Here is a 26860-nt window from a genome sequence, read left to right on the forward strand (position 1 = left end):
AACAGTGAGAAGGTTAGCATTAGAGGAGTGAAGTGTGCGGGCTGGGTTTGTAGTAGAAGAGTAGCAAGGTGAGGTAGGAGAGGGTCAGGTGATTGAATGTTTTGAAGCCAATGATAAGGAGTTTTTCTTTGATGCAGAGTTGGATGGGAAACTGCTGGAGTTTCTTGAGAAGTGGGGAAACATATTCTGAACATTTCTGTAGAAAAATGATCTGGGCAGCAGAGTGAAGTATGGACTGGAGTGGGAAGAGACAGTAGGCTGGGAGATCAGTGAGGAGGTTGGTACAGGAATCAAGACGGAATAGGATAAGTGATTGTATTAATGTGGTAGCAGTTTGGATGCAGAGGAAAAGGTGGACTTGAGCAATGTCATAAAGTTGGAACTGACAGGATTTAGTGATGGATTGAATATGGGATTGAATGAGAGATAGGAGTCCAGGATAAGCCCAAGTTTACAGGCTTGTGAGACGGGAAGGATGGTGGTGCCATCTACAGTGATGGGAAAGTCAGAGGAAGGACAGGGTTTGGGTGGGAAGTTAAGGAGTTCTGTTTTTGGCATGTTAAGCTTGAGGTGATGGGAGGACATCCAAGTAGAAATGTCATGAAGGCAGGAGGAAATGTGAGACTGCAGAGAGGGAGAGAGATCAGGACAGGAGATGTAGATTTGGGTCTCATCCTCATAGAGGTGGTAGTTGAAGCCATGGGAGCGAAATGAGTTCTTCAAGGGAGTGGGTGTAGATGGAGAAAAGAAGGGCACCCAGAATTGAACGTTGAGGGACCCCCACAGTTAAGGGGTGGGAGGCAGAGGCAGAGCCCGAGAAAGAGACTGAAAACGAGCAAAGATATGAGAATCAGGAGAGGACAGTGTCAGTGAAGTTGAGGTTTGATAATATTTCCAGGAGAAAGGGGGGGTGTTGAAGACAACTGAGAGTTCAAGAAGCATTAGAATGGAGTAGAGGCCGTTGGATTTGGCAAGAAGGAGATCATTGGTGACCTTTGAGAGGGCGTTTTCTGGAGAGTGAAGGGGATGGAAGTCAGATTGGAGAGTGTCAACGAGAGAATTGGAGGAGAGGAATTTGAGACAGTGGGTGTAGACAACTCACCCAAAGACTTTGGAGAGGAATGGTAGGAGGGAGATGGGGCAATAACTGGAGGGAGCTGTGGGGTCAAGAGAAGGTTTTTTTTTAGGATGGGGAGACATGGGCATGTTTGCAAGCAGTGGGGAAGAAGCCATTGGAGAGCGAACAGTTGAAGATAGCTGTTAGGTTGGGAAGAAGGAAGGGGGCAAGTGTTTCGATAAGGTGCAAAGGAATGGGATCAGATGCATTGGTGGAGGGACTGGATTTTGAGAGATGGCAGGAGCTCTCTAGAGATACTGCTGAGAATGATGGGAGAGTTGAAGAAGGGATGGGAGGAGAGAAGGGCTTAGGAGGGACAGGGGAGATTATAGGGAGAGCATGCATGAGAGTGTCAATTTTCTTAATAAACTAGGTGGCCAGGTCACTGGGGACAAGGGTTGGGGGAGGCAGGGGACAGTGAGTCTGGGGAAGTAGGAGAAGATTAGGCACCCTCTGGAGAGAACAGCAGGGGAGACCAGCTCATTTAGGGAGTGCCAGGTTTCAGTGATGGTGAGGAATAGCAGGGACTTATTCTGGAACAGGACAAGGATGAAAGGAGGCTTCCTCCTGATGGAGCAGGGGTTCCAAAGAATGCACTTTGTTGAGGCTGTGCGGGGGTTCAGGGGGAAGAGATGGCACGAGGCGTGGGGAAGGGTTGGGTGGGAGTGAGTTGATGGGGGGCCTGACTCAGGGGAAGGGGCACAAGGGGTGGCACTTGGCCAGGATTATAGGGATGGGGCAGGGAGGAAGGATGGGGATGGCACAAGGCGTGAGGAGAGGTTGGCGAGGGAGGTGTGGTGGGAGAAGAGGTCTGGGATGGGTTGACTAGAGTGGGGGATTGAAGAGTCATGGTAGGCTCGGTGACATTTAAGTTGTGTGGTTGAAGTAAAGAACAGCAATAACTACTTAATCCATTGATACCCAGAGGAGATGCTTGAATTATCCTTGGGTCTTTTAGGGTGAAGAGGCCAGTGTTTAAGAGAACCTGGAGAAGATGGTTGAATTGTCCTTGGGTGCTTGGGAGTGAAGAGGCTAGTGTTTAGGACAAAACAAGATGGATTGATGTGAATGTAGGAGATAGCAGGGGCTGGATTGCTGTGAAGGCAAGCAGACATTGATAGTAAAGTTGTATAAATTTGGGCCTCTGTCACCTGGGGGTCAGGCAGCTGTACCCTACTGCAGGGAAAAAGGGGGAAGATGAAGAAATGACTAAATGGCCGCTTCTCGGCAGCAGCAGATCGGGAACAGCAGCATCCTGGAGGGCGGGTAGATGGTAGGCAGCGGTTCTGATGGCTGATGACCTGCTCATGCTGAGGCCTCTAGGCAGAGAGATCCCAGTGTCCTTAGACAGATCTCTGAACCGGGAGATACTCAGTGGTCTGCGCCGGTTTATTTCCCTTTAGTAGAGAGATCTCGGTGTCTTCAGACATACACACACCTGGCGGCAGTGACTGTATCCCCCCCATAGGGTGACTCCCCTACTACACTGTCAGCCCGCTCTGGCCTTTGGAGGGAGAAAGAAGAACACTGCCACCCAGCCAGCCTGAACAGTGGCATAAACTGGAAGCGGTGGCATAGCCTGGCAGCGTTTTCAGGGAATCCGTGCCTTTTCTGTCCCAATTTCATCAGGGAAATTGAGGGGAAAAATTACACTTCCCCAAGCCCCTGGGAGGCTTAAGAGAAGTTCAAATCCCCCTCAGAAAGAGAAGGGGACTCCACTCAAATCAGATGATCAGGCTATCTGGGCTGAGTCTCAGCCTAGGGGCCAGGAGCCCTGGTGGATTCGGCTCAGTCCACCCTCTGCTCACATTTTCCCGGCTGATCTTGGCGGTTTTCCCCTGATGCTGGTTTTTTCCAAGCCTGCCCTGCCTATTTGGGCTGCTTCTGCACAGCCAAACAGATGTTCAGAGGCCCGCCCAGGGCCTGGTCTGGGGAAATAAACACCCAGCCCAGAGTTCCGGACCTCATGGGGCCGGACTGGAACTTTGGACCGTCGACAAAGACCCGAGAGCCCCTCATCAATCCCACCAGAGGATGAGACAGTCATTTGCCTTATGCCAGAGATGGGGCAGTCAGCCCTATTTGAAGGATCAGAGTGTCAATTTGCCAGTGTGGCAAGTGCTTAGACAGTGTTCTCCACACAGTAAGTCCTTGACAAATCGATTGATTGATTGATTGATTGAAAGCAGCAGAGAGTCAAGGCCCCCCCCCAAGCCCTCCCGGGGTGAGAGGCCAGAATCCACCTTCTTCTCCAGTACTGGAATCTCCCAGATCCTTGAGTCCCTAAGGAGTTTCTGATCCAACTCTCTCAGAGGGTCTCTGCAGGCCCCGCCTCAAGGGAGTGTCCAGGTGGGCTCAGCAATGGGGGAAGTGAGAATTAGCTGTCAGCCCCAGCTCCAAGATTTCCTCCACACAAGTGGTGCTGCCTGGGCTGGGTGTTTCAGTTGGCCACCGCTGCTGGCTTTCTGGCTAGCCTGACTTTCTGACTAGCACCGTTTTTTCTGTTTCGGAGTGAGACCGATCGAGGTATCGAAGAACAGTCGAAAGGAAAGAGGGCTCGGCACCCTCCTTAACAAACCGCTCCTCATGGTTAGGGACGAGTCATAGACTAGGCGCACCTTTCCCCTCAGGGGCATGCAGCCGTCTGTCTGGAGCACGTCTGTCCACATCAGCAGATGTGCTCTTCCACCTCCCCATCTCCCAATCCTCCTTTTCCTCCTTGTGCAGTTATTCTAGGGTCTGTCACCCCTGCTAGACCAAAAACTCCTCCAAGGCAGTGATCGTGCCTTCTAACTCTATCGTCCTCTCCCCAGGGCTCAGTACAGTGCTCTGTACACGATAGACTGTCAGCTCCTCAAGGGCAGGGATCAAGTCTACTAAACCTATCTTACTGTCTCCAGCACTGAGTACAGCGCTCTGCACAGAAGACTGTAAGGAGTCTTGATGGCAGGGATTGCTCAGTTCAGCGTTGTGCACACAGTAGGCTCTCAGTCACTACTTTTGATTAACTGACTGATAGGTCGATCCTGGTAGTAATATCCCATTAAAGTATAAGCTCTCTTTGGACATGGAACTTTTCCTGCTTTGTTTTGTATTTCCCAAGAGGTTAGTATGGTATATTGCAACAAGAAGATGCACAAGAAAAATTATTACTACTATTACTAATTATAAAAATAATAGTGGTATTTTTTTGTTTGTTCATTTTTAATGGTATTTGTTAAGCACTTACTATGTGCCAGCCACTGTACTAAGCACCGGGTAGATACAAACTAATCAGGTTGGACATGGTCCCTGTCCCACATGGGGCTCAAAGTCAATCCCCATTTCACAGGCAAGGTTACTGAGGCACAAAGAAGTGAAATGACTTGCCCAAGGTCACACAGCAGACAAGCGGTGGAGCTGGGATTAGAACCCAGGTCCTCCCGACTTCCAGGCTTGTGTTCTATTCACTATGGCCCCCTGCTTCTTCTTTGTAGCCCCCAAGGGTTGGGCCTACCTTTTTTGGTAGCATTTTCTATTTTCTCATCCATCCGTGTGTCAGTACACAGCAAACCAGAAAATTTGCCAGATCAGGACTTATCAAGTGCTCGCAGGGCTCAGGGCATGGTCCTGAGCTCTCAGGGAAACCTGAAAAAGTGAAAAAGAGCAATCCCTGCCCTCGGGGAGTTTACAGTCAAAAGTCAATTGTCCTGCTGTTGCCTTCTGTGGTGGCTATGGAAGCTTTAGGTTTGTGGTAGGGTCTCCCCACAGCAGGCTGGAACAAAGCCTAAGTTTTCTTCAGGCCTACTGAGAGGCCTATGCCCCCATGCTGACTCTGCCAAATGATTCATTACTACCTGTTTGTCTTGTAATGCCCGGGCTTCCAAAGAACAACCATCAGCAGACAGTTGCTCCTGGATAACTGTCTCAGAGACATCCTGCCTTGCCCGTTGTGTGGGAATGGCTTCCTTGTGGATCGGGAGAGCAGAATGCGACGGTCTATGTCACGCCATTCAGCGTGGTTCGGCCCAGTGGCCTGGTTCTGCCAAATGCTCTCTGTTCCGGCCACGATGCCAGGAGGGGCTGTCTGGCACTCCGGCCGCTATGACTGGACCATCTGAACCACTGGGGAGGAACCTCCAGATCCCGGGGAACTTCTCAGGGTGCCCCTGCTTAGCTGTGGCCAGACCCAAGGGCAATAGCCATTTTATTTTACTGAACTCTCCCAAGCACTTATTACAGTGTTCTGCATATAGTAAGTGCTCAATAAATACCATTGATTGATTGATTAATCAGCTCCCGCAGCCCCTTAGTACCTAGTTGGTCTACCCTGTCACCTAGCTCTGCTCCTCAACAGCTCTCTTACCTTGGCTTTGGCACCTGCCAAGCCCTCACTTTTGCCAAGCGCAGGACACTCCAGTCAGACACCATCTCTGCCCCACCAAGGGGCCATGTTTCCTTCCTCGTCCCCTCTGCAAATGATGCCACGGCCCACTTCCCCTGTTTGACTGGAACTGGTTGTCATGCCTCCTGATTGCACCCCTTCAGGCACTTAGAACAGGGCCCCACACACGATCGATGGATCGATCGGCACTCAATCATCACCACCGATTGATGGGCTGGATTAGTCAGGACCCCTGACACCACGTAGATAGGTTCTCAAGGCTGCTCCCAGCGTACCCAGGCCTCCAAAGTCATGTCTACCCAGAGCTCCTGTGCTCTTCCAGGAAGTGAAATCCTTCTGGTTCCTTGTGTCCATAGGGCCAAGTACACAGACACCTTGGACCACTCCTGGAGGTTCCTCCTCACCGCCAGCAAAGTAGAGGATAGTTACCCTGGGTCTTTGAAGTCTGCAGGTGCAGAAGGGTTTCCCCATCTGCAGGGTTCAATGGATTGGGGGATTTGGGGAGCAGCCATCTTGGATTCTCCTCCGAGGAGCCCACCTTTTGGTTTGGAAGGTTTCTTTCCAACCCTTGCTCAGCCTTGTTTTTTCCAGCTCCTCCTCTCTCCCTGCCTCAGCCAGAGTCTAGTGTTAGCACCCCAGGTCTGGGGGCTGCCATGTATGAGCAGAGGCCACAGAAAATTCTGAGATGACAAGACCTCTGCAGCCCTTAGGGAAATTATGTGTGTGTGTGGGGGGGGTGGGTGGTTGCATGTATGTGGGGGTGCATGTGTGTGTGTGTATGCATGCTTGTGTGACCCATGTGCTTCACTGTGTCTTTGCAGTCCTTCTCCCCTCCTCCAGGAGGGAGGTTTGGCCCCAACAGGATTGGGCTCCAGGACGGGGCCCTTGCTGGATGCCACTTTGGTGGACGGAAGTGCTGTCGGCCGCGGCCCCTTCCGCACCTCCCCTCCTGCCTCTGATCCACCTGCACCCCCAGCTTCTGCCTTCTTTGCAGTGAGGGAGAGCTCCTGGGGTCTCTGTGAGCAAGAACTAGTTAATGTCTGAGGCCAGATGAAGCCCTGGACTGGACCGGATCCAGGGCAGCGTAAAGTGTTATTGTCATTATGGCTGGCCAACCTTCCCTCCTTCTCTGGTCCACCCCCATCCTGGGACCTGGGCTCTCGCTGGGGCAGGTCGAGGGACTTCACATCTGCTCGTCGCATTACCTAAGAGCCAGCCGGTCTGTCTTGTTCCAAGGAAAAAGCCGCCAAGCCTCTGATGCCCGTGGCAGTCTCTGTTGCAGAATCATTTGGTGGACTGGGGGAGAGGGGATGTTTTCTCTTGCTCCTTTCTCTTATTCTGGCTTAGTCTGGACCAGCTGCCCTTCCATCTCCTCCAGTTCTGGGGTCTTGGCCCAAGCAGGAACTTGACAGCCAGTCCTCTGGGGTTCTCTGGGGGTGAGGGTGGGGGAACTGGTCCTTACTGCTTGGCCCCCTTCAGCTTTCAGCACTTAGCACAAAACCCAGAGAGGCAACCTTAATCTTGCTGCTGTCCCGGGGTGCTTTGGAGCAGCTCCTAGGTGGGAGGAGAAGAAAGGGAAGCTGCCTTTTTCTGCCCTGCTCTTTCTCAGTCTCCCTGAGGCCTGCAGGCCAGAGGAACTGAACATAGGGAAGAGTGGAAGGAAGGATATTGATTGTGTGTGAGAGAGAGAATGTGTATGTGTATATGTCCCTGCCCTCTACAGATCTCAGGCCTTTCTGAGATGGATGGGCCCCAGGCCTTCTCATCCATCTTGCATGATTCCCCTCCCTCTGGCTGCCATTTTTATCATCACATGCCTTTATTGAGTTCATCCTTTGTGCAGAGCTTGCATTCTAGCTGTCCCTTGCTCTCAACTCTCCTGCCTCGCTCACCCAGCCTCCCTCACCTGGGCCCAGCTCAGGCTGTTCCCCCAGCCTGTTACTCCCTCTCTGCACAACAGGTCCATCAGACCACAGATTTCCCAATTTTTAAAGCTGTCACCTGTAATCCTCCATCCTCTGGGAAGCTTTTCCAGTTGCCCCAAACCTTACCACTTGAGTTCTCATATCTATTTGTATTTATTTTTATAGCATTTATATAGTTATCTGTATGTTCAGTTATTTGTTCAGCTGTCTCATCCCAGTATGATTGTACTGCTTCCTGCTTATGCTTATGTTTCCTCCAGCTTTCACTCTCTGTTAAGTAATTTCTATCTGTCTGTTCCCTGCCCAGCTCCCACCAGCTCATTAGATTGTAAGCTCCCTGAGGGCAGGTTATACATTGCTTGCTATTGCTGCAGTCTCCCAAGCACTCAGAGCAGTTCATCTCCCTTTCTAGACTATAAGCTCCTTGTGGGCAGGGGTTGAATCTACCAATTCTACTGTATCGTAATTTCCCAGACGCTCAGTACAATGCTCTGCACCCAGGAAGCACTTGATGAATATGACTGAGGGACTGACTGACTGAGTCAGGGAGTGCTCAGCGACGGGCAGAGCACGAGGGACTGCAGCCCAGAACAGACACCGCAGGCACAGCCCCGAAGAACCCGCTGCCGCCATCCCTGTCCCGGCCCTTGACGTGCTTCAAGACAGGATTCTCAGCCTCTCCCTTTCCATCTCCATCTCCCTTTCCATCTCGGGAAGCAGCGTGGCTCAGTGGAAAGAGCCTGGGCTTCGGAGTCAGGAGTCATAGGTTTGACTCCCGGCTCTGCCACTTGTCAGCTGTGTGACTGTGGGCAAGTCACTTAACTTCTCTGTGCCTCAGTTACCTCATCTGTAAAATGAGGATTAACTGTGAGCCTCTCGTGGGACAACCTGATTACCTATATCTAGCCCAGCGCTTAGAACAGTGCTCTGCACATAGTAAACGTTTAACAAATACCAACATTATTATTATTATTATCTCCCCCTGGCAGCTCCGCAGCCAACTCAGCCTGGTGATTATTGCCTGACTGCTGGGGCAGACGGAGGTCCTACCGCTCTGGAAGGAAAATGCCCAGGTGAGCAGGGGGTCGTGGCGGTTAGTGCAGCGGCTGGCACAAACTCTGTCAGCTTACCCTGTCCCCACCTCCCCCATCTCTTCCCCTCCTTCCCTTCCTCCCCAAGCCCCCATGGCCTCCCCAGGTCCTCCCTGCCCAGACTGCCCAGTAGCTGGGTAAGTCCAGAGGCCAAAACTCCCCATGGGCATGGTTGGATTTGGGCCTCTGAGGCACCAGGACTGGCATTCCAAAACTCAATTTGCTCTGTGCCCAAAGCGGTCGATCTGAGTATCACCCCCCTATCCAGCACCCCCACTTGTGCCCAGCAAAGTGGGCTCGACCTGAAATATCGCATCAGTCAGGATCTGAACTCCAGGGTTCCCCCATTGCCTCACCCCACTGTCCATCTTGCCCCTCCCTCGCCTTGCCGGGTGGCCCTGGGCCACTCCTTGCCCCTCTTCAGCTGTAGACTAGAGCCGTGGGCCCTCAAGGGGGGAAACCAGTTTGAGCTCTTGAGCAGGCTGATTGCAGCTGTTAATTAGTTGGCAGTAAGAGATTGCTAATTGAGGGGTTTTGTTTACTCCCTGAAGCTCTGTGGGATTAGATTCTGAGGCTTGGTCTTTTCTGGCCCAAAGCGTGGCTACCCCCAGCATTCCTTCTTGACAGGCCACTTCCCAGCCAGGAATTGGCCCAGCTCTCCCCGGACCTGCAGCCGGGAACCACCGGCCCTGCTGCCTGAAGGGTTGGCTGCGGGCACTCAGCCGACTCCTTGGCAAAGGTGGCACAGCCACTGGGAGCCGGAGCCCACAGGGAGCAAGTGGCCATGAGAGGCCACCAGGAACTGGTGCTCACTAGAAGCTGGTGCCTATTGGGAGCTGGTGGCCACTGGGAGCTGGTAGCCACTTGGGACCTGGTGGCCACTGCTCCTTCTGGCTGCATCCAATTCTAGAGAAGGAAGGATTCTTGGGAGCCCTCTGTGCCCACAGACTCCGTGGAGCAAGCTTGCTTTTAATCATTCCTCTCTCTGCTGGTGGTGGGGAGAAGAGGCACCCACCCATGGAGAGGAACTCCCTGTCCTCTACAGACTTTCCATCCTCCTGACAGGAGGGGACCGGGCTGGTGAGGAAAAGACCAGCTTCGGCCCTAGTCTGCCTGCCCCACCACCCACAGACAGACATGTCCTTTTCCTCCTCTTCCGCCTCCTCCTCTTCTGCTTCCTTTTCTGCCTCCTCCTCCTCCTTCTCCTCTGTTATCTCCTCTTATCAAAACCAGGGAGCCCCCAACGCAGCCAATTCTGGGAGGGCAGTGAGAGGGAGGGAGGGAGGGAGGGAGGAAGGAGGGAGGAGAGAGAAAGAGAAGGAAGGAGGGCCCCCTACCAGGTTTTTTTTTGCCTTCTCAGGCAAGTTTTTTGCTATTTGTTGTGTGGGACTGGGGGCTTTTTGTGTGGGGCTGGGGGCTTGCTGTGCTGTCTGGCTGCTGCAGAGAGTTGGGAAGCTACCCCACTCTCTGGCTCTTGCCTCTCTCTCCACATCAGAGCTCAGTACAGCCAAACCCTCTGTCCACTAGAGCCGAGGGCAGGTGTGTGTGGGGAGGTTATTTTGGAAGTGATTCATTCATCCCCACAGCTCAGCCACTGTCTAGAACGAGGCCCCTAAGAGTGGGCATTGTGCCCAAGCGCTGGAGCAAAGACTGGCTGAGCTGAGCTCACCCATTGAGGCCGAGTGCAGGAATGACAGGGGCAACTGAGGCAACCCCCTGCCCCTGCCTCGCCTGGAAAGCTTCTGGTATAGGAATGTAGAGAGAGCACGAGAGAAGGCTGAAAGGGAACTGTGCTAGCCAACAGTCACACTGCCAAGACAGCGAGCTTTTAGGGCGGGTCAGCGAGTGTAACCCTCAGCTTAACCCGTTGCTTCTAGGCCTGGCCACTTCACTCCTTGTCCGTCCTTCCCTCTATCCTTCCCTCTGTCCCTCCCTCCCTCCCTTTTTCCCTCTGTCCCTCCCTCTCTTTCTCCTTTCTTCCCTCCCTCTCTCCAGTCTCTCTTTCCCTCTCTCCTTCTCTCCCTCTGTCCCTCCTTTCTCCCTTCCCTCCCTCCCTCCCTCCCTCCAGCTTTCCCAAGCCCCACAGGAGACCAGCCTGGTGGAATCTGGGGACTGACCCAGGTCACATTTGGGCCAGGTCATTAAAGCAGTTCCCAGCTGGGCAGGCCAGGCCACTGGGCCAAGAGCTGTAAGTCCCTAGGAGCCAAGGAAAAGGGAGCAGGCAGCCAGCCTGGAGCAAGTCAACCTGTCTCTGGGGGTGCTGCTTCCCTACCAACAGGCCCTGGGTGGGATCCATTGAGGGTCCTGGGGTAGGCGGGGGCAGTGGGGTGGGATCCCTCAGCTGGAATGGCAGTGGCATCGGTGATAACGGCCGCCGTTGCCCTCATTGCCACTAGTGCCGCTGAGCCGTCCCCTCTTGGCTGAGGGGCAGGCGGACCAGCAGGCCCAGGGGTGGGTTGCAGCTGGATCGGAAACTGCTATTCTCAGCCTGGCAAGGCCAGCTTGGACACATCCAAGCAGCCACACTTGCTGCCAGCAGCCCATTGTCAGCCCCACCCCTAGTCCCAGAGGGGAGGTGTGTAGCTTTAATCACCTCCAGCTGCACTGACCAGAGGGAGCCTGGGGACCAAAGGAGGTGAAGGAAAATGGTAATGGTGGCGCAACTGTTAAGTGTTCTTCACTCCCCCTCTCTTCCCTTCTCCCCAGCCTTTCTCTTATCTCTCCCTCTGCCTTTCCTCCCCCAACCCCTCCTTTAAACGCTTGCTCCAGAGGCCCCACCCTGCCCTTCCTAAGAAGACCAGATCCTGGTCAACATAGCCATTAGAAGGGCTCAGCCTGACAGGGGTTGGTTGCCTCCCTGTTCTGGGCCCTCCTCTTCCCCTAAAGCCTTTGGGACCTCAGCTGCCCAAATGTGCATTTGGGTAGCCAGGTGCTGAGCTGGTGTCTGGTGGGTAAGTCACAGTGAAGTGGCTCGGTGCACCCCAGATCCAGGCCTTAGAGGGGACCCACCTCAGGGAGCCCATGGCTCTAGTGAGAGGTGGAAGGAGGGGTTGGTGTGATCAATAGCCCTGGACACATCCTCCTCGTCAGTCATCCTCCCTTCTCTGCTGCCCCTGCGGGCCCGGAGATCCCTCTCCAGCCCAGAATCCCCTCTTCCCTCTCCGTCCACAGCTGGGTTCCTAGGCTCTCCATCGTCTTGAACCGCAGAGTCTCCAGCCAAGCAACACGTTTTGTCCGAGGGGCCCAGGCTAATCATCACCAGTCAGACTCCTATCACTTGGCCTCCAGGAAGGACCTGGTGGAGTCCCCCATGTGTCGGGACGACCCACCCAGATCTCCCCGAGGGGCCATTGGTGGGTGTGTGATCCTTGATTCTATTTATTGCCATTGTTCTTGTCTGTCTGTCTCCCCTGATTAGACTGTAAGCCCGTCAAAAGGCAGGGACTGTCTCTACCTGTTACCGATTTGTACATTCCAAGCGCTTAGCACAGTGCTCTGCACATAGTAAGCACTCAATAAATACTATTGAATGAATGAATAATCCCTGGGAGGAAGTAGGGGTTGCTGGGAGGGAGGGAAGGTGAAATCCTGAGAAGGGGAAAGGGCTGGTCTGAGGTCAGGTCAGACACCAGCCTCCCAGTCCTTTGTCCCATAGAGGTTCCTCATGCTACATATGGCTATTCTAGGCATGCTGGAGAACAGTATGGAATTTTCTCCCTGGGAAGTGGCACCACTCCCCTCATTGGCACGTGGATCCCCCCGATCCCTTCTGTGGGGTGACTGTCCCATAGCTGTGACCATTTTCCCAGTTGGAGGTGGGCTTAACCAAACCCCTAGACCCACGCTTTGTGAACCCAGACAGAAGGGGCAGGGACCGGTTGGGACCTCACCCGGCTCCTCAGACCCCCCACCCCATCAGTGACCCACACTCCCCCACCCCTCCCCTCCTCCTTTGCAGCTGTCCCTGCTCTGCCACCTCCTAGAGCTGATGAAGCCCTCCTTGCTTGGGCAGCATGTAGTTGCCAGCTGTGCATCTTGGAGAAGCCCAAGGTCACAGCCAGAAGTCAGGGGCACCCTGGACCAAGAGGTAAGGACCCGACACCCTCCGCATCTCCCATTCCCTCAACGGACAGGGGCTGGCTCTTCCAGCTCTCCAGCCTTGTGGCATGGGGGGGGGGGGGGCAAAGCAGATCATCCCACTCTTTTCTCCGCCTCGCCTCGGGTGCAATGCCAGATAGGGATCAGCTACCTGCCCCCTTAAGAGAAGGAGGTGCTAATTACTCACCCTTCAGCCTATAATTAGTGCCTCTGCCCACCCCCTCACACTGGCTGCCTTTATAGAGTTGGCTGGGTGCCCTGACTGGCTGCTCTGTGCCCCGACTGGCCACCTCAGATGGTCTCGATCTTCCATTGTGTCTTTGCCCTGGTGTCCTGGAACCACTGCCTAGATAGGAAGGTGAGGAGGGGGCTGCCCTTCTGGCAGTTCTGGGAGTGTCAGCTGGGAGCACAGCTAGAAATGTGGAGAGGAAAAGGGGAACCGGGGGACCAAGGGAATGAGACTGAGGTCCTTGGTGACTACAGGGACTTCTCTAAGGAAAGCCTGACTTGGTGGCACTGTTGGCGGGGTCTTGTGGCAGCACAGTTCCCCTTTGTGGTGGGTGAGTGAGAATTAGCTGCTCTCCGGTGAGCCTGGCCAGCAGAGGGTGCAAAAGAAATCCTTTAAAGGCCACAGATGGCCCCCTCTGAACTTTGTGGGGTTATGGGAAAACAGTAGAGTTGAACCCCGGAGCCTGGCCTGCAACAGTCCCGAGTGGCGGGGCTCTTCTTGAGCCAAGATTTGGGGCCTGGGCCAATGGAGAGTTGTGGGGACAGGTGGGGTCTAGCCTTCTTGCCTCCTGAATTTCACTGGGCCAGGGAGGATGCTGGAAGGGTCAGGGTTGGCAGCCTGGTGGGCACATCCACCTTCCTAACCTCGTGCATGGAGAGTCATTCTGTGACCTCCACTTGGATCCTTGGACAAAATGGTGTAGGGACACCCTCCTCCAAATGAAAATGGACCCTAATGGGTCTTCTTGTCTCCCCATCGCGGTCTGGGTATCTCTCTGGCTTTCTGTTAAAGAGCCAGAGGCAGAGCCTCTCTTCTTGACTGATCTGGGTTGGTTCTCAGAGGCCGTCCCAGCTCTAGGTCTAGAGGCTGTAGCTCTCTCTGTCCATCCTGGCCCCAGGCTTTCCCTAAGTGGGTGGTGATGGTGGTTCAGAAAATGCCGTTTTCCAGCTTGGTAACAATCACATCCAGAGGCCCAGCCACCGGCTGCTTTTTTACAAAATCAGATAAGTGAATTAATTACTTAATGAATGCTCAATTAACCATTAAGAAAATATGATCATCTCAGCAGGGAGTTTTCCCTGAGCCAGGGGCAGTAGAGAGGTGGAGAGGTGGAGAAGCAGATGTGCTTATGCGCTTTCTCTCTCTCTCTCTCTCTCTCTCTCTCTCTCCCCTGGGAAGCAGCATGGCTCAGTGGAAAGCTCACGAGCTTGGGAGTCAGAGGTCATGGGTTCGAACTCCAGCTCTGCCACTTGTCAGCTCTGTGACTGTGGGCAAGTCACTTCATTTCTCTGGGCCTCAGTTCCCTCATCTGTAAAACGGGGATGAAGATTGTGAGCCTCACGTGGGACAATCTGATTACCCTGTATCTACCCCAGTGCTTAGCACGGTGCTCAGCACATAGTAAGAGCTTAACAAATACCAACATTTAAACTTTTTTTTTTCTGTCAATGCTCCAGGGAGAGCAAATTTCTTCTTTGCAGCCCCTTCCTATTCCTGGCCCTTGTTCTCACAGAAGGGTCCAGTTGTACAACAGGGTCCACTAAAATGAAGACTCCTGGTGGCCAAGGGTCAAGGTTCTCAGGCTTCTGTCAACCTTTCCCAAGTGCCCTGTGCAATGCGCCACTTCTAAGGGGAGCTCAGTATATACCAAGATTGTTTCCTGAGGGCTTCAAGAGTCTTAGGAACTGAGCCCAGTATTGAGCTTTGAGCCAGCGGCTCCTGCGGAATCACGCTCCCCACACACAAAGCACTCTCCTGTGGGTGTAGGGAGTAACAAGGAAGAAGCACGACCCAGTGCCTGCCTTCAAAGAGCGCACGATCTTCTAGAGGATGTGGAAGCCACTCATATCTGTGGGCGTGCAACAGAGCAAATTCCAAGAACAGCATCAGATAAAGCGAAGAGATGGACTGTGGGCAGCGGCTCCCACGGATATCGCCTCCCACGGCAAGGCAATGCTTGGGTGTTGCTGGAGAGCAGGAATGTTCAGGCAGGAGGGCCTATCTGGGAAAGACTCCCAGAGAAGGGGAAGGAAGTGGCTTGATGTGGAGATGGTGGTATGTGTGCATGTAGGGGTCTTCCAGTCAGGCATACTCTTGTGAGCTCTAACTAGGTGAGGTGGGGAGAGGGGAGTGGAGGATCATTTTTTTTGCCCAGTGAGGAACCATTTTCTTTTCCAGTGGGGACTCCCAGAAGGGGTGGCTTTCTCTCCCACCTGATCTCCCAGCTCCTGGGAGGGCCTTTTACAGCTTCACAGAGCCTGTCTAGAGGCAGCCTCTATCCAGGCAGAGCATAAAGAAGCACATGGAAATGTTAGTGATAGCAGCTGCTTTCTCTTGGCATGCAAAGGATGCTGGGAAAGCCCCAGTGCTGCTGCTCCAGTCTGATGGACACTAATTTGGAAACAGAGTGAGACACTGCATAGTGCCTTCTGGGGCGTCCTCCCCTATGCATCTGAGCTCAGGATGACATGAGCCTCAGGCCCTGGAGAGGGGGTTCACAGCCCCCAGGGCTGCTGTTTTGCTCCCCACTCCTAATTTGAGTTTTGCTGTCTCCCGACCCCCCACCAACCACCACCACCACCACCATAGCATTAACCCTGCCACCTCAACAGCCTGTCTGCACTAAATCAGTGGCCGCTGCCATTCTCGTGAGCACCGTTGACTTCTTTAGGGCCTGAGGCAGCGGTGGAAGGGCCAGTATCCACAACTTCCCCCCTCCCCCCTCCCCACCACCGTGATGTCACCCACCCAGTGGCAGGGCCCTGGAGCCAGCCTCCCCTTCCCCCAGCCCCAAGTTGTCTGAGAGGTAGATCTGTCGCTAAGCCATCCCCTTGCAGGCCAAATGGTCTATTGAGCTAAGGCGTCTTCTCCGGGGAGCGTGAAAAAAGCACAGCCTGAGTGAATGGGACTTCCCCCAAATGGAGGCTCTCTGGGCTTAGCACAGTGCTCCATGTCCCAGGACTCAGTAGATAGCATTTCCAAAGAAGGATTGGGGAATTGGGGTGTTGTTGTGGGGGAGGGGGGATGGCGCAATGAAGGCTGGCAGTCCACTTAATGCCCCTAGGAGGCCACCGTAGGCTTGCCTCCATCTTTTATGTCGAGCCATAGGTGCCCTTTCTCAGGGGTAGCAGAGTGGAGCAACCCCTCAGACCTGCCTCCGACCCCACGGTTCCTAGCAGTGGCCGGGGTGTAATTCTTCAGCCGCGCTGCAGCTTTGGCCTCCTGGAGAGATTCTGTGAAGGCAGGCGGCCGGTCCAGCCCAGCTGGTTGCCCACTCTGCCCACGGTGATCACGTGGCCCACCAGGGAGTTGGGGGTGATCTGCCAGCTCGGGAGCCAAAGGAACCAGGCCCACCGTTCCACTGACCCTGGGGTGGGAGGGATGTTGCCATCTTCTTCGGAGGGCACCACCCGCTAAGCGGGGGACATTGGCCTAGGGACACCTCAGCATGGCCCTTCCGATCCATACCTAGGTGGCTCAGGTCAAGAAGGGGTCTGGGGTTGATGGTGGAGAATGAATGAGCTCACTGCCAGCTATCAACTAGCCAGTGCCCAGCTCTGCCATGCCCTGCCCTGCCCAGCCCTGTCCGACCCTGCCCAACCCTGCTTCCTTCCTAGCCAACTCCTCATTAGGGTCTAGTATGTTTCATCTTCAAAGACATCCAGGCTCCCAGCTAGCCAGAGAGAGAGAGAGAGAGAGAGCCCAGCTTCATTAGCCCATTTTACAGGCAGCAGCATTCTGTGCCACTCCAGGGCCTTTTATCCCAGAAGCTCAAAAGAGTTGGCTTCTCCTCAAGGGGCAGAGGGGGAAACTGAGGCTGAGAGCAGACAGGGGGCTGGCCCGAGGTGACCCACGGTGGTAGGAAACAGGTTTATCCAACACCTGAGGCTGAGTTCCTGCCTGCCTATCACTGTGTATCACCTTCGCCCACCAGTGGGCAAGAGTCTCTGAGTCAGGTCCAAGGAGACCCAGAAGGTCCGGCCTTCTGCAGGCAGTCTGATTCTCTTTCCTCTCCTTTCCCTCTTTTTTCTACTCAGCTCTGCTCAGCTTCCTGACAGGGTGGCATAGTGGAAAGAGCGTGGATCTGGGAGGCAGGAGACTCAGGTCGGCCATTGGCCTGCTGGGTGACTTTGAGCAAGTCACTTTGCCTCTCTGGGCCTCAGTTCCCTTTTCTGGGCAATGGATCAGATCCCTCTTAGGCTCAGCCTTTTTGGAGACAGAGAGTGTATTTGATGTGTTCATCTTGCCAGTACCTCAGCACTTAGTACATAGTAAGCCCCTGTTTTAAATGCTGTCATTACTATTCTTTTCAACAGGTCCCATCTCTCACAACTCTGTCATTTTCCTTTACCTGGCCTTGCCTTTCCCTGCCCTCTGTTTTTCTGTTGCGTGCTTTCATCTCAGTGATCTCATTTTATCCTCACAACAGCCCTGTAAAGTAAAAAGAAACCAGGTATCATTATCTCCCATTTTACAGATGAGGAAACTGAGGCCCAAAGAGATGAAGTGATTCTCAATTTGCTTGTAACCACCCCAGCGCTTAGTACAATGCCTGGCACAGAGTGAGTGCTTAACAAATCCCATCATTGTCATTATCATCATTATTATTATTATTAGCCCCTGGTCACCCAGCAGGCCGGTAACAGAGGCAGGACTGGTACCTGGGTCTCCTGACTAGCAGCCCTGAGACTTCCCACGTTAGACAACGCTACCCCTTGTCTTCCTATGATGAGCCAGTCTGCAAACCCTCCTCCTTCTCTTCCCTCCCGCCCCCCACACCAAGAATAGTCCACTGAGATAGAAGACTGGAGAACGGCACCACCCTTTCTATTTCTCAGCCATCAGGGTCCTCTTGTTTGGAGTGGTTCCCTCCCAGGTGCTTAGTACAATAAGCACTCTGTGAATACCACCGATTGTTTGATACTGATGTTCAGTTGCTGCAAGGAAGACCCCAGGTATGCAGAGGAGCAGAGGGGCCAAGTAATAATAATAATAATGATGACAAAAATTGTGATTTTCATTTAACACTTACTATGTGCCAAGCTCTGTAGTAAGCGCTGGGTTAAATACAAGATCATCGGGTCCCTGGGGCTCACAGTCTAAGAAGGAAGGAGAACACATATTGAATCCCAAAGTTGCAGATGAGGGAACTGAAGCACAGAGAAGTGAAGTGACTTGCCCCCAGGTCACAGCAGGCAAGTGGAAGAGCTGGGGTTAGAACCCAGGTCTTCTGGCTCCCAGGCCCTGGGTCTTTCTGGCACCAGGCCATGGTGCTTACAAGAGGGGCATTAGCCAGTGGAGTTTTCAACTGGAGGTGCAAAGCACATGGAGATTCCTTGCCTATCCTGACCCACCAACCCTTGGAGTCCCCACATTGGCAGAGGTCTCCCATGATCCCATGGTAACTTCGTTCACCGCCCCAGCAGCTGGGTTTCTGGCCAGGTGGCCCTGTCATGAGGCTCACCGGGCTTTTGCTCCATCTCCTTTTTGCTGTTTGGGGAGACAGTCCACAGCGCTGAGAGCAGCTTCACCTTTTCCCCAGCTCCAAATCCACTGAGTTCTGGGTCCTCGGATCTAGAATCGAGGTCCTTGAGGAGGACCAGAATCTCCTCTCCCCCTCTAGATTGTAAACTTTCTGTGGGCAGGGAATGCATCTGTTTATTGTTATATTGTACTCTCTCAACTTCTTAGTATGGTGCTCTGCACACAGTAAGCTCTCAATAAATACGATTGAATGGGGAAATTTCAGCAAGGTCCTGGACCCAAAGTTGGGGGTTGAGGAGAACAGGACCATCCAAGACCCCTATAAGAGAAGTGACCAACCTAGAGTCACAGGAAGGCAGGGATAGAGCGAAAGACTCCCAGGGCCGTGGCCCACAGCTTTCCTGAGCTTCCCAGAACCTTCTCTCAGTACAAGAACAGACACATGGAGAGAAGGCCCCTGATAACCTGGCCACCAGCCAACACTCTCTGTTGACCTATCAGGGCTCACCACCCCTGGAACCTGGTGCCCGCTCACCTCAAGCTGGCTCAGTGTCCTGCCGAGGCAGACAAACAGGCTTCGTGGCTGTGGGTGGTTCTGCTCTTCGGCTCACCCAGTTCCAGCCCGGTCCAGGCCTCTGAGCAAGGCACCCGTTCCCCCTTGAAGCCCAGGGACAGCTCCTATCTCTGAGCGTGTTGCTGTTTTCTGGGTGTGGGTGCCCGCTGCCTTGGTGTGGGTGAGGAGCGAAGGGTGGTGGTGGCTGTGATTGGGTCCTATGCTGACCGTCTGGGGTGGGAGCTTGTTTGGGGGCAGGTTGGTGGAATGGTGACCGACTGCTGTTTCTGTGGATGTTCTTGTTGGGATGGTTTTGTCCATATCTGAGAATGTTTTGGGAGTGAGGGGGGAGCACGTCTGCCCAGCTTGTGTATTTGTGTGTGTGGGTGTGCACACACGCGCTCCAGTGTCTTTGGTCTATGTATTGTGTGATGTGTTTAATAGAGGTGACTAACCAGTTTGGCCGCTTTCGCTGCTGCCTCGGTGAGCCAGGCTGGGCTTGGTCTGGGGCATCTGGGGTGAGGTTTGGCCGGGTCAGGGTGGGGAGAGATGGAGAAGGTGCTCCTACATCCCCTGGCAGCCCCACTCTTGTCCCTGTGACTCCTCACTGACTCTCACTATGCCCCAGCCCTTTCCTCACCCCGACTATGGCAAGGCTTCGTGCCCGCCTCCTGGCCCAGAGACCAGGAAACGGGGAGAGGGACCGGCCCCAGCCCTCGGGGCCAGTGACGGATGGGGCCCTGGTGAACCGGGACTCACTCTGCCTCCCTGGGAAGGGAAGGCAGTGAGCAGGGATCCCCCAGGTCTCCAGTGATTGGGAATGCTGGGAGAGAAATGAGGAGTGGTGATAGGGAAGGCGAGCTCTGCTCTCCCTTAGTCAACTGTGCCTCCCATCCCTGGGCCTGGGCCAGGTCAGCGAGACCTTGCCCCAGGAGCAGGCTGCTCCAGCAGCCAACAGAGGTCTCCGGGTGGCGCCCGGCGACCAGTCAAAAGGCCCAGAGGCCGAAAATAAGGGTGATGCCAGGCACTTCTTGGCACCCAGCTGATGCTGGGCAGGACCGGGAAGAGGATGGCCTTAAGACAGGAGAGACAGACCTGCCGGATAGTGAGCTGAGAGGGGACCACTGGAAGCCAGGGGAGGAGAGGTGACACTGGAAGACCACAGTCAAGCACAGCTTCAGGCCACACGGTGTTGCATCCAAGAGTGAGAGATGGCTGCGGTCCATGGGACCACCGTGGCTCCTGGCCATTGGGAAAGGGACCATTCTTTTGGAGAGGATCCTGAGGCAGAGGCTTGTGAGCCAGCAGGCAAGAAACAACCGGACCACGGTTCTACCAAGCATCCCTGTGTCCCTGTCAGAGACAGAATCCTTGGCTGAGTGGGCCAGTGGTCTGACCCAGGATGTAACAGCCTTAGCTGTGAGATCTCGTGTCCCAGTCAATTCCACCTGCTCTCCTGCTACTCTCTACCAGTCACATATATATATGCCTGCACATACTCATGACAAACACAGTCTCTTCCTGAGCCCCTACTCTTGCCCCCAAGCCCTCTCGTCAGTCTCTTCCAAACCCACACGTATACATGCTAACTTGGCAGCCAGCAGATCAGGGTTTTCCTGTCCAGCTTCCCCAGGGTCAGGGTCTCTAGGCCCAGCCAGAGCAGCAGGAAAAGCCAGCTGGCCCTTCAGCCCCCCTACAGGAAGGGAGAGAGAGGAAGGGTGGGCTGGGTGGGAGCAGTCTGGCAAACATTCGCTCCCACGCCCGCAATCCCCTGTGGTCTCTCTTCCCTCCCTTTCCTCCCCCTCCCCCTCCCGAGAGAGATCAGACAACCTGAAATAACCCCCTCCCCCCTCTTTCTGCAGGAGGAGCTCTATCAGGAGCAGAGAGGGATAGAGTGGGGCAGGGGAAGACCTGTGCTCAGGAGACCCTTCTCAGAGCTTTCTGGGCCAGGCTGTGGCCCAAAACCCTCTGCTCCCTCCTCTGGACCTCACTGGCTCCTCGGCCTCTGGCTTCTAGTCGTCCAAACGGACATCTCCATCACTTGGGCAAGAAGGAGGTGCCCAAACACTTGGGGTGGGACCCTAGAACTTCTGCCCCTGTGCTAAGGCTGGGTTTTGAGCCCTTTCTCCCTGGGCCCCTCCACCCATCCCCCAACTTCCTTCCTACAGCCAGCCCAGGGCCAATCCAGTAAAACCCAGGCTCAGAGAGGCTCTCCTGAACAGGGGAGCACCAAAGGTCAGGCCCTCCCATCCCCACCCCCCGCAAGATGAACAAAAGGGAGAGCAGAAGATATCTTAAAGGGGATCGTGGGTCCAAAATAAACCCAAGCAAGCAAAGTCACAAAATCAGCCAACAAATCACCAGTAGCGAGCCCCGGCCTGTGCTACTCTTTCATACTGTAAATGGAGGGACGCAAACCCGTAGCCGAGTAGTGGAAGTGAGAACCCTCTGATTTCTCTCAAGGCCCAGGCTGCAGGAATAGTTAGAGGAATTAATTCCTTCCCCCATAATCCTGTTGGTGTTACCACCCTTTGTTAGTGCTACCTGGGCATTTCGCAAAAGGGCTAATGCCTAATTCTCTAAGGCTAATTAACAATTCCATTTGGCTCTCAGCAGAGCCAGGAGAGCCGAGCCAAGGGCTCAATGGCAGAGGTGTGAGGGCACACCTACCAGTCAGTCATGGCGCTTATGGCAATCACCACCCTCGCCGCACCCTGAAACATGAAAAGAACCCGAGCAGCGCCATTCCCCGAGTTAGACCAGTGGCTCTTCCAGCCCCGGGTTCGGTCTCCGACAGCGGGAACATTGGAGTGGTTGCCCTCCTGAAGCCCTGGCCTTGTGGTTTGGGATGGGCCATAGCCTTTCATCCCTAACCTCTCCCTCTGCACCCCTAACTTTCCATTGAAGTGGAAGCTCCTCGTAGTGAGGAAATGGGCCTCAGGCTTCTACTGTCACATTTTGCCAAGCACTCAGTTCAGAGCACAGCACCCAGGAGGCACTCAGTAAATACCTTTTCTGCTCCTCCTCCTCCTCCTCTGAATAACCCACTCAGGACTGCTTGCCCGTGAATTATTTTCAACCATCCTTGAATCTGTGGTCAACTGCCATGGGCTCAGTTCCATCTTGTTCCTGGCCCTGTGGCCATCGGCCCCAAGGTGTTGGCACAGAGGTGTAATTCAGGAGGAGTTCCCAGTGAAGCTGGGCATAATCCTTGATGTGACCATGGAACCCTTGATTTGCTCCTGTGGGGACCACAGGGAAGAGGTAACATCCTTGTAAGCTTGTTACAGATAGCGAATGTGTCTTCTAATTCTATTGTACACTCCCAAGCACTTAGTGCAATGCTCTGCACATAATAAGCACTCAATAAATATGATTTATTGATTGATTGGTAAGCAGCCTGGAGGGATGAGGCACTTGGCAGCCAAGAGCAGAGTTCCTCAACCTAGTGCAAGTGGGGATTGGGCCAAGACCTCCACTAACCATCCCTCCCTCACCCCAAGGCCCACTCAGGCCAGCCCCCTGCCCCTTCTTTGGCTTGGAGTCTCCAGGCCATGAGGCGTCTGGGATTTATGGCTGTTAATCTTTATCGTCATCATTTCTTTGATGAGTGGTCCTGTACAGAGTCCCCAGACCGAAAGGGTCATTGCCTCCCCAGAACCCCTCAGGAAAAGATGACCCAGTCATCACATCCTCTGTGGATCCTTCCTTTGGCTCAAGAGACTCAGTTCCCCTCTGGCTCTAACATACCCGCTGTGCCACGGGATAGGGAGTGGACCCCAGGTGAGCTGGCCATTTAGAAGTCGCCTGGGCATCCCGTTGTCACTGGCCTCAGCAGAGCTGCGTCAGGCCCAACCTGGCCTCGGCACCGCTGAGTGGACTTTGCCGTCGGGAAATGTGTCTTGACTGTCTCGACACCTGACGTGTAGCCTTGGCTCCCAGGTGACGCTGATGACACCGCTCGAGAGGTTTGGCGTGGCTCAGGAAAGCTTTTGGCTCCGGGTTGCAGTTTGCAGGTGCAGGCTGGCAGCCGAACCTCTATTTTCCTCAGGCGTATTGACAGCCCACAGCACCATGCTGACTCCGCAAAGTAACTCCTGGCGACCCACGTGGCCTCTTCCCATGTACGAGTCCCGGGAGCCCAGTCATCGGTACACGCAGCCTCCATCCCCGCACCTGGGTCTTAGAGGCTCCTGGAGGGGCTCACCACTCTCTGAGTCACTGGGGCTTCAGGGGAGAAATGTACCTTCAGACTCCAACTTCCTGGCCTCTTGTCCCAGCTTCTGACTTGGCCACAAAGAATCGTTGTACAAGGAGGGAGCCTGGTCCCCTGATTTGGTTTCCTGCCAAGAGTAAGGAGTCACACAGGTCATCTTTACCTCTGGTTCAACTGGCCACAGAGTGGAGGAGAGGCCTGAGAGTCCCGGCACGCTCAGCTTGCTTTGCCCGTGGGCTACCAGAACCTTGGGCTGGTCATCATCAGTGATATTTATTGAGCACTTGCTGGGTGTCCACTAGACGGTAAGTTCATAATGAGGAGGGAACCCATCTGATAATTCTGTTGAATTGTACTCTCTCAAGTGCTTAGTACAGTGCTCTGCACATAGTAAGTGCCCAATTAATACCATCGATGAATTGCAGAGCGCTGTACTAAGCACTTGGGAAAGTACGATGGCATCAACTGCTTCTAGAAGACCTCTGTGTACAGTACCAGGCCCAGGTACTGCTCCCCAGCCAGTCATGCAGGGAAAGGGATAACTGCTGGGTGGCCCTCACTCCAGTGAAGGTCCTAAGAATAATTCTAATAGTGGCACTTGTCAAGCGCTTACTGTGTGCCCAACCCTGAGGCAGAGACAAAATAGAGGAGCAGCATGGTATAGTGGTTAGAGCGCGGGCCTGGGAGTCAGAAGGTCATGGGTTCTAATTCTGGCTCCGCCACTTGTCTGCTGTGTGGCCTTAGGCAAGCCACTTAACTTCTCAACTTCTCTGTGTCTCAGTTACCTCATCTGTAAACCTGATTTGCTTATATCCATCCCAGCGCTTAGTTCAGTGCCTGCACATAGTAAGTGCTTAACAAACACCATAATTATTATGATTATAATGAGGTCGACACAGACCCTGTCCCTCATCAGGCTCCAAGTCTACTTAGGAGGGAGAACAGATATTGATTCCCTACCTTACAGTGAGGAAACTGAGGCACAGAGCAGTTCAGTGATAAGCTCAAGGTCACACAGCCGGCTAGTGGCAGAGCCAGGATGAGAACCCAGGGTGCCCGACTCCCAGGCCCAAGCTCATTCCAATTGGTCTTTCCCCTCTTCAGTGTTGGGTCCTGAGCAGGGCACACCCCAAGTGACTTGGGGCCAGCAAAGGGGCTTAATGTGCAAGGGATTGCCAACCAGACACACACACACACACCTAGGTGAGCTCGCTGTCAGTGGCTTCTCCTCCCAATCATAGAACCACCAGACTTCCTTGATCTGAGGCTTGGGGTCTTCTTTGGGTCCTTCTGCCCCACAGGATTCCAGGGTTTGGGAAGCAATGCCAAATGCCAGGGGGTCGAAAGTCCGCGCTCTCATCTCTGTCCTTGACAGTGGCCATTACGGTGGGGTTTTTGAAGTCCTATGTAACATCTTCAGCTTTTATATGTTTGGGAAGAGCCCAACTTGGCATCTGTGCTTTTGAGTGGTTTGGGAAGGTCTCCTCTGTTAGATTGTCAGCTCCCCGAAGGCAGAGATGGTGCATTCTACCTCTGTCACTCCCCACCAGGTGCTCAGTACGGGGTCCTGCATGCATTGGTGCTTGATAAATACTGCCTACTGACTGATGCGTCGTCTGTTGATTTCTGCCAAAATAGCAACAGATCCAGGTGATTTACCTTGGTGTGTGGGCCTAACTGAGGCCTTCCCTTGGAAAATGAGCTGATAACCTGAGCTCCTCCCGATGGAGCTGGTGGGACATCAGTAAAGGACAGATGTGAGAACACTTTTTTTATGGTCTTTAAGCACTTACTATGTGCCAGGCACTGTACTAAGCAGTGGGGGTAGATATAAGATAATCAGGGTGGACACAGTCTGTGTTTCCCGTGGGGCTCACAATCTTAATCCCCATTTTACAGATGAGGTAACTAAGGCCCAGAGAAGTGAAGTGACTTGCCCAAGGTCACACAACAAACAAGAGGTGGGCACGGAATTAGAACCCAGGTCCTCTGACTCTCAGGCATGTACTCTGTCCACTAGTCCATGCTACTTCTCATATTCCAGAGGAATGGCGACACTCCTCAAATCCAAGACAGCCATGCGTGCTGGACCCCAGTAACTTCAGTGTGCAGCAGGGTTGTCGGTTTGGGGTCCTTCTCGGATTACCCAGAAGCTTGGCCCGCTGTTCTGGATAGATCCACTGGGATGGGCTCAGGGGCCCTCCCTTTCCTTTCCCCTCCCCCAGACTGGGGTGAAAACCTTCCCGGTGGGCAGGGTCTGGAGGGAAATTCTTTCTAAGTGATGAGGCAGCTGATATTCATTCACTTATATTTATTGAGCACTTACTGTATGCAAAACTCTGTACTAAGCGCTTGGGAGAATACACTATAAGATCAAACGGGCACATTCCCTGCCCACAGAGAGCTCACAGCCACTTCTCGGCCCGCACATCCTTGGGGTTACTGCTCTCCTTTCTCCCTGGGCAGACTGGGCAGATCACGGTGGCTATCTCTCTCGTCCTCAGCGGGCCAGGCCGATCTGGGCCAGAGCTTTCCGGTAGCCTTAGGTTCTGGAGGGGGGACCGGCTCGGTTACCTGGGGCCTGCAAGCAATGGCCCTGGGCAGGACTGGTCCAGCTCCAGATCCAAGTAGGGAGTCTAATGACTACTGCTCATGGAGCAGAGCCAATTAGTGCCAGCGCTCTTCAGGGGTCGGAGCGTTGGTGGTAGAAGTGGTTTTGACTGGGCGCAGTGCATTGTACTAAACGGTTGGGGGATAGAACAGATGCCCAAATCACGTTCCCTGCCCACAAGCAGCCTCCATTCTAACAGGGAGATGGGGGTGAGTTAAAAGCTTCGCAATAGCTTGTATCTTCTTTCTCAGTGCAGGTGACCAGATGGTTCGGCTTTGTGTTCAGGCTTCCCTCTGACCCAAGTAGCCTCAGGGCTCTTTCAAGGGGCCCCCCAGTCTCCGGGGTGGGGATCCTCAAAGGTGACAGCACCTGGGGGCTCGAGGCCAGGCCGTCCCAGCCTGGGTGTTCCCACTGGGGAAAGTGAGGGCTGAGGAAGGCAGAGCTATGCCCAGGGTGATGGCTTCCCTGGAAGTCGGGGCTCATCGAAGATTGGGATTCTGGGCCCTGTTCCCAGCTCCGACATTGAGGCTACCCTGCCTCTTCTCTCCCACGACCCTCCCTTGCCGCACAGCCGATCCCGAGCCGAAGAGAAGGACTTACCTTCCCGAGGGCCTCCCTTATCCAGAGTGGGGGATCCGGAGGGGGAACTGGGCTGAGGAGGGGGGCAGGGTGCCAGGGTGTCCGGACGGTTCCCTTCTCTTTCCTGCCGCTGAGGCGTGGAGAGCCCCTGAGTCACTGCGCGGTGCCAGCCGGGGCAGGACCAGGCTCGCCGGGGTTCATGGGAGGGTCACCACGTGCCTGGAGTGGAAAAGCCAACTCCACACCTGGTTGTTTACCAACTCTTCCTCCTCACGTCGGCCTCCCCCAGCTCTGCTTCTGAGCCCTCATCAGCCCCAAGGGGCCTCCCTTCTTCCTTTCCTTCCCTCCCTCCCTCCCTCTGTCTCTCCTTTCCTTTCCATGGGATCCTGGAGAAGGCCAGCAGACCTATCCTCTGACAGGGAATCTTTCCTGGACCAGAAATCTGGACACTACCCAGGCCTGCCTGAATAGACTGTATGCACCCACTTCCTTCACTTCTTCCCTATCAATTCTCTTTTTGACACTGCAGTTTGGTTTCTGTTCCTGTCATTCTGAAATCACTCTCTACATCTG

General features: G+C 54.1%; 1 protein-coding gene across 1 annotated transcript in view; it reads left to right on the forward strand.

Moving 5' to 3' along the window:
- Positions 1-26860, forward strand: part of FAM178B (family with sequence similarity 178 member B) — a 70546-nt gene that overhangs the window by 37581 nt on the left and 6105 nt on the right. The window contains 1 exon segment of the mRNA XM_039913470.1: positions 8416-8499. Within this exon segment, the coding sequence (XP_039769404.1) occupies positions 8416-8499 (84 nt within the window).

Source organism: Ornithorhynchus anatinus, chromosome 11 (assembly GCF_004115215.2).
Source record: "Ornithorhynchus anatinus isolate Pmale09 chromosome 11, mOrnAna1.pri.v4, whole genome shotgun sequence".
NCBI lineage: Eukaryota > Metazoa > Chordata > Mammalia > Monotremata > Ornithorhynchidae > Ornithorhynchus > Ornithorhynchus anatinus.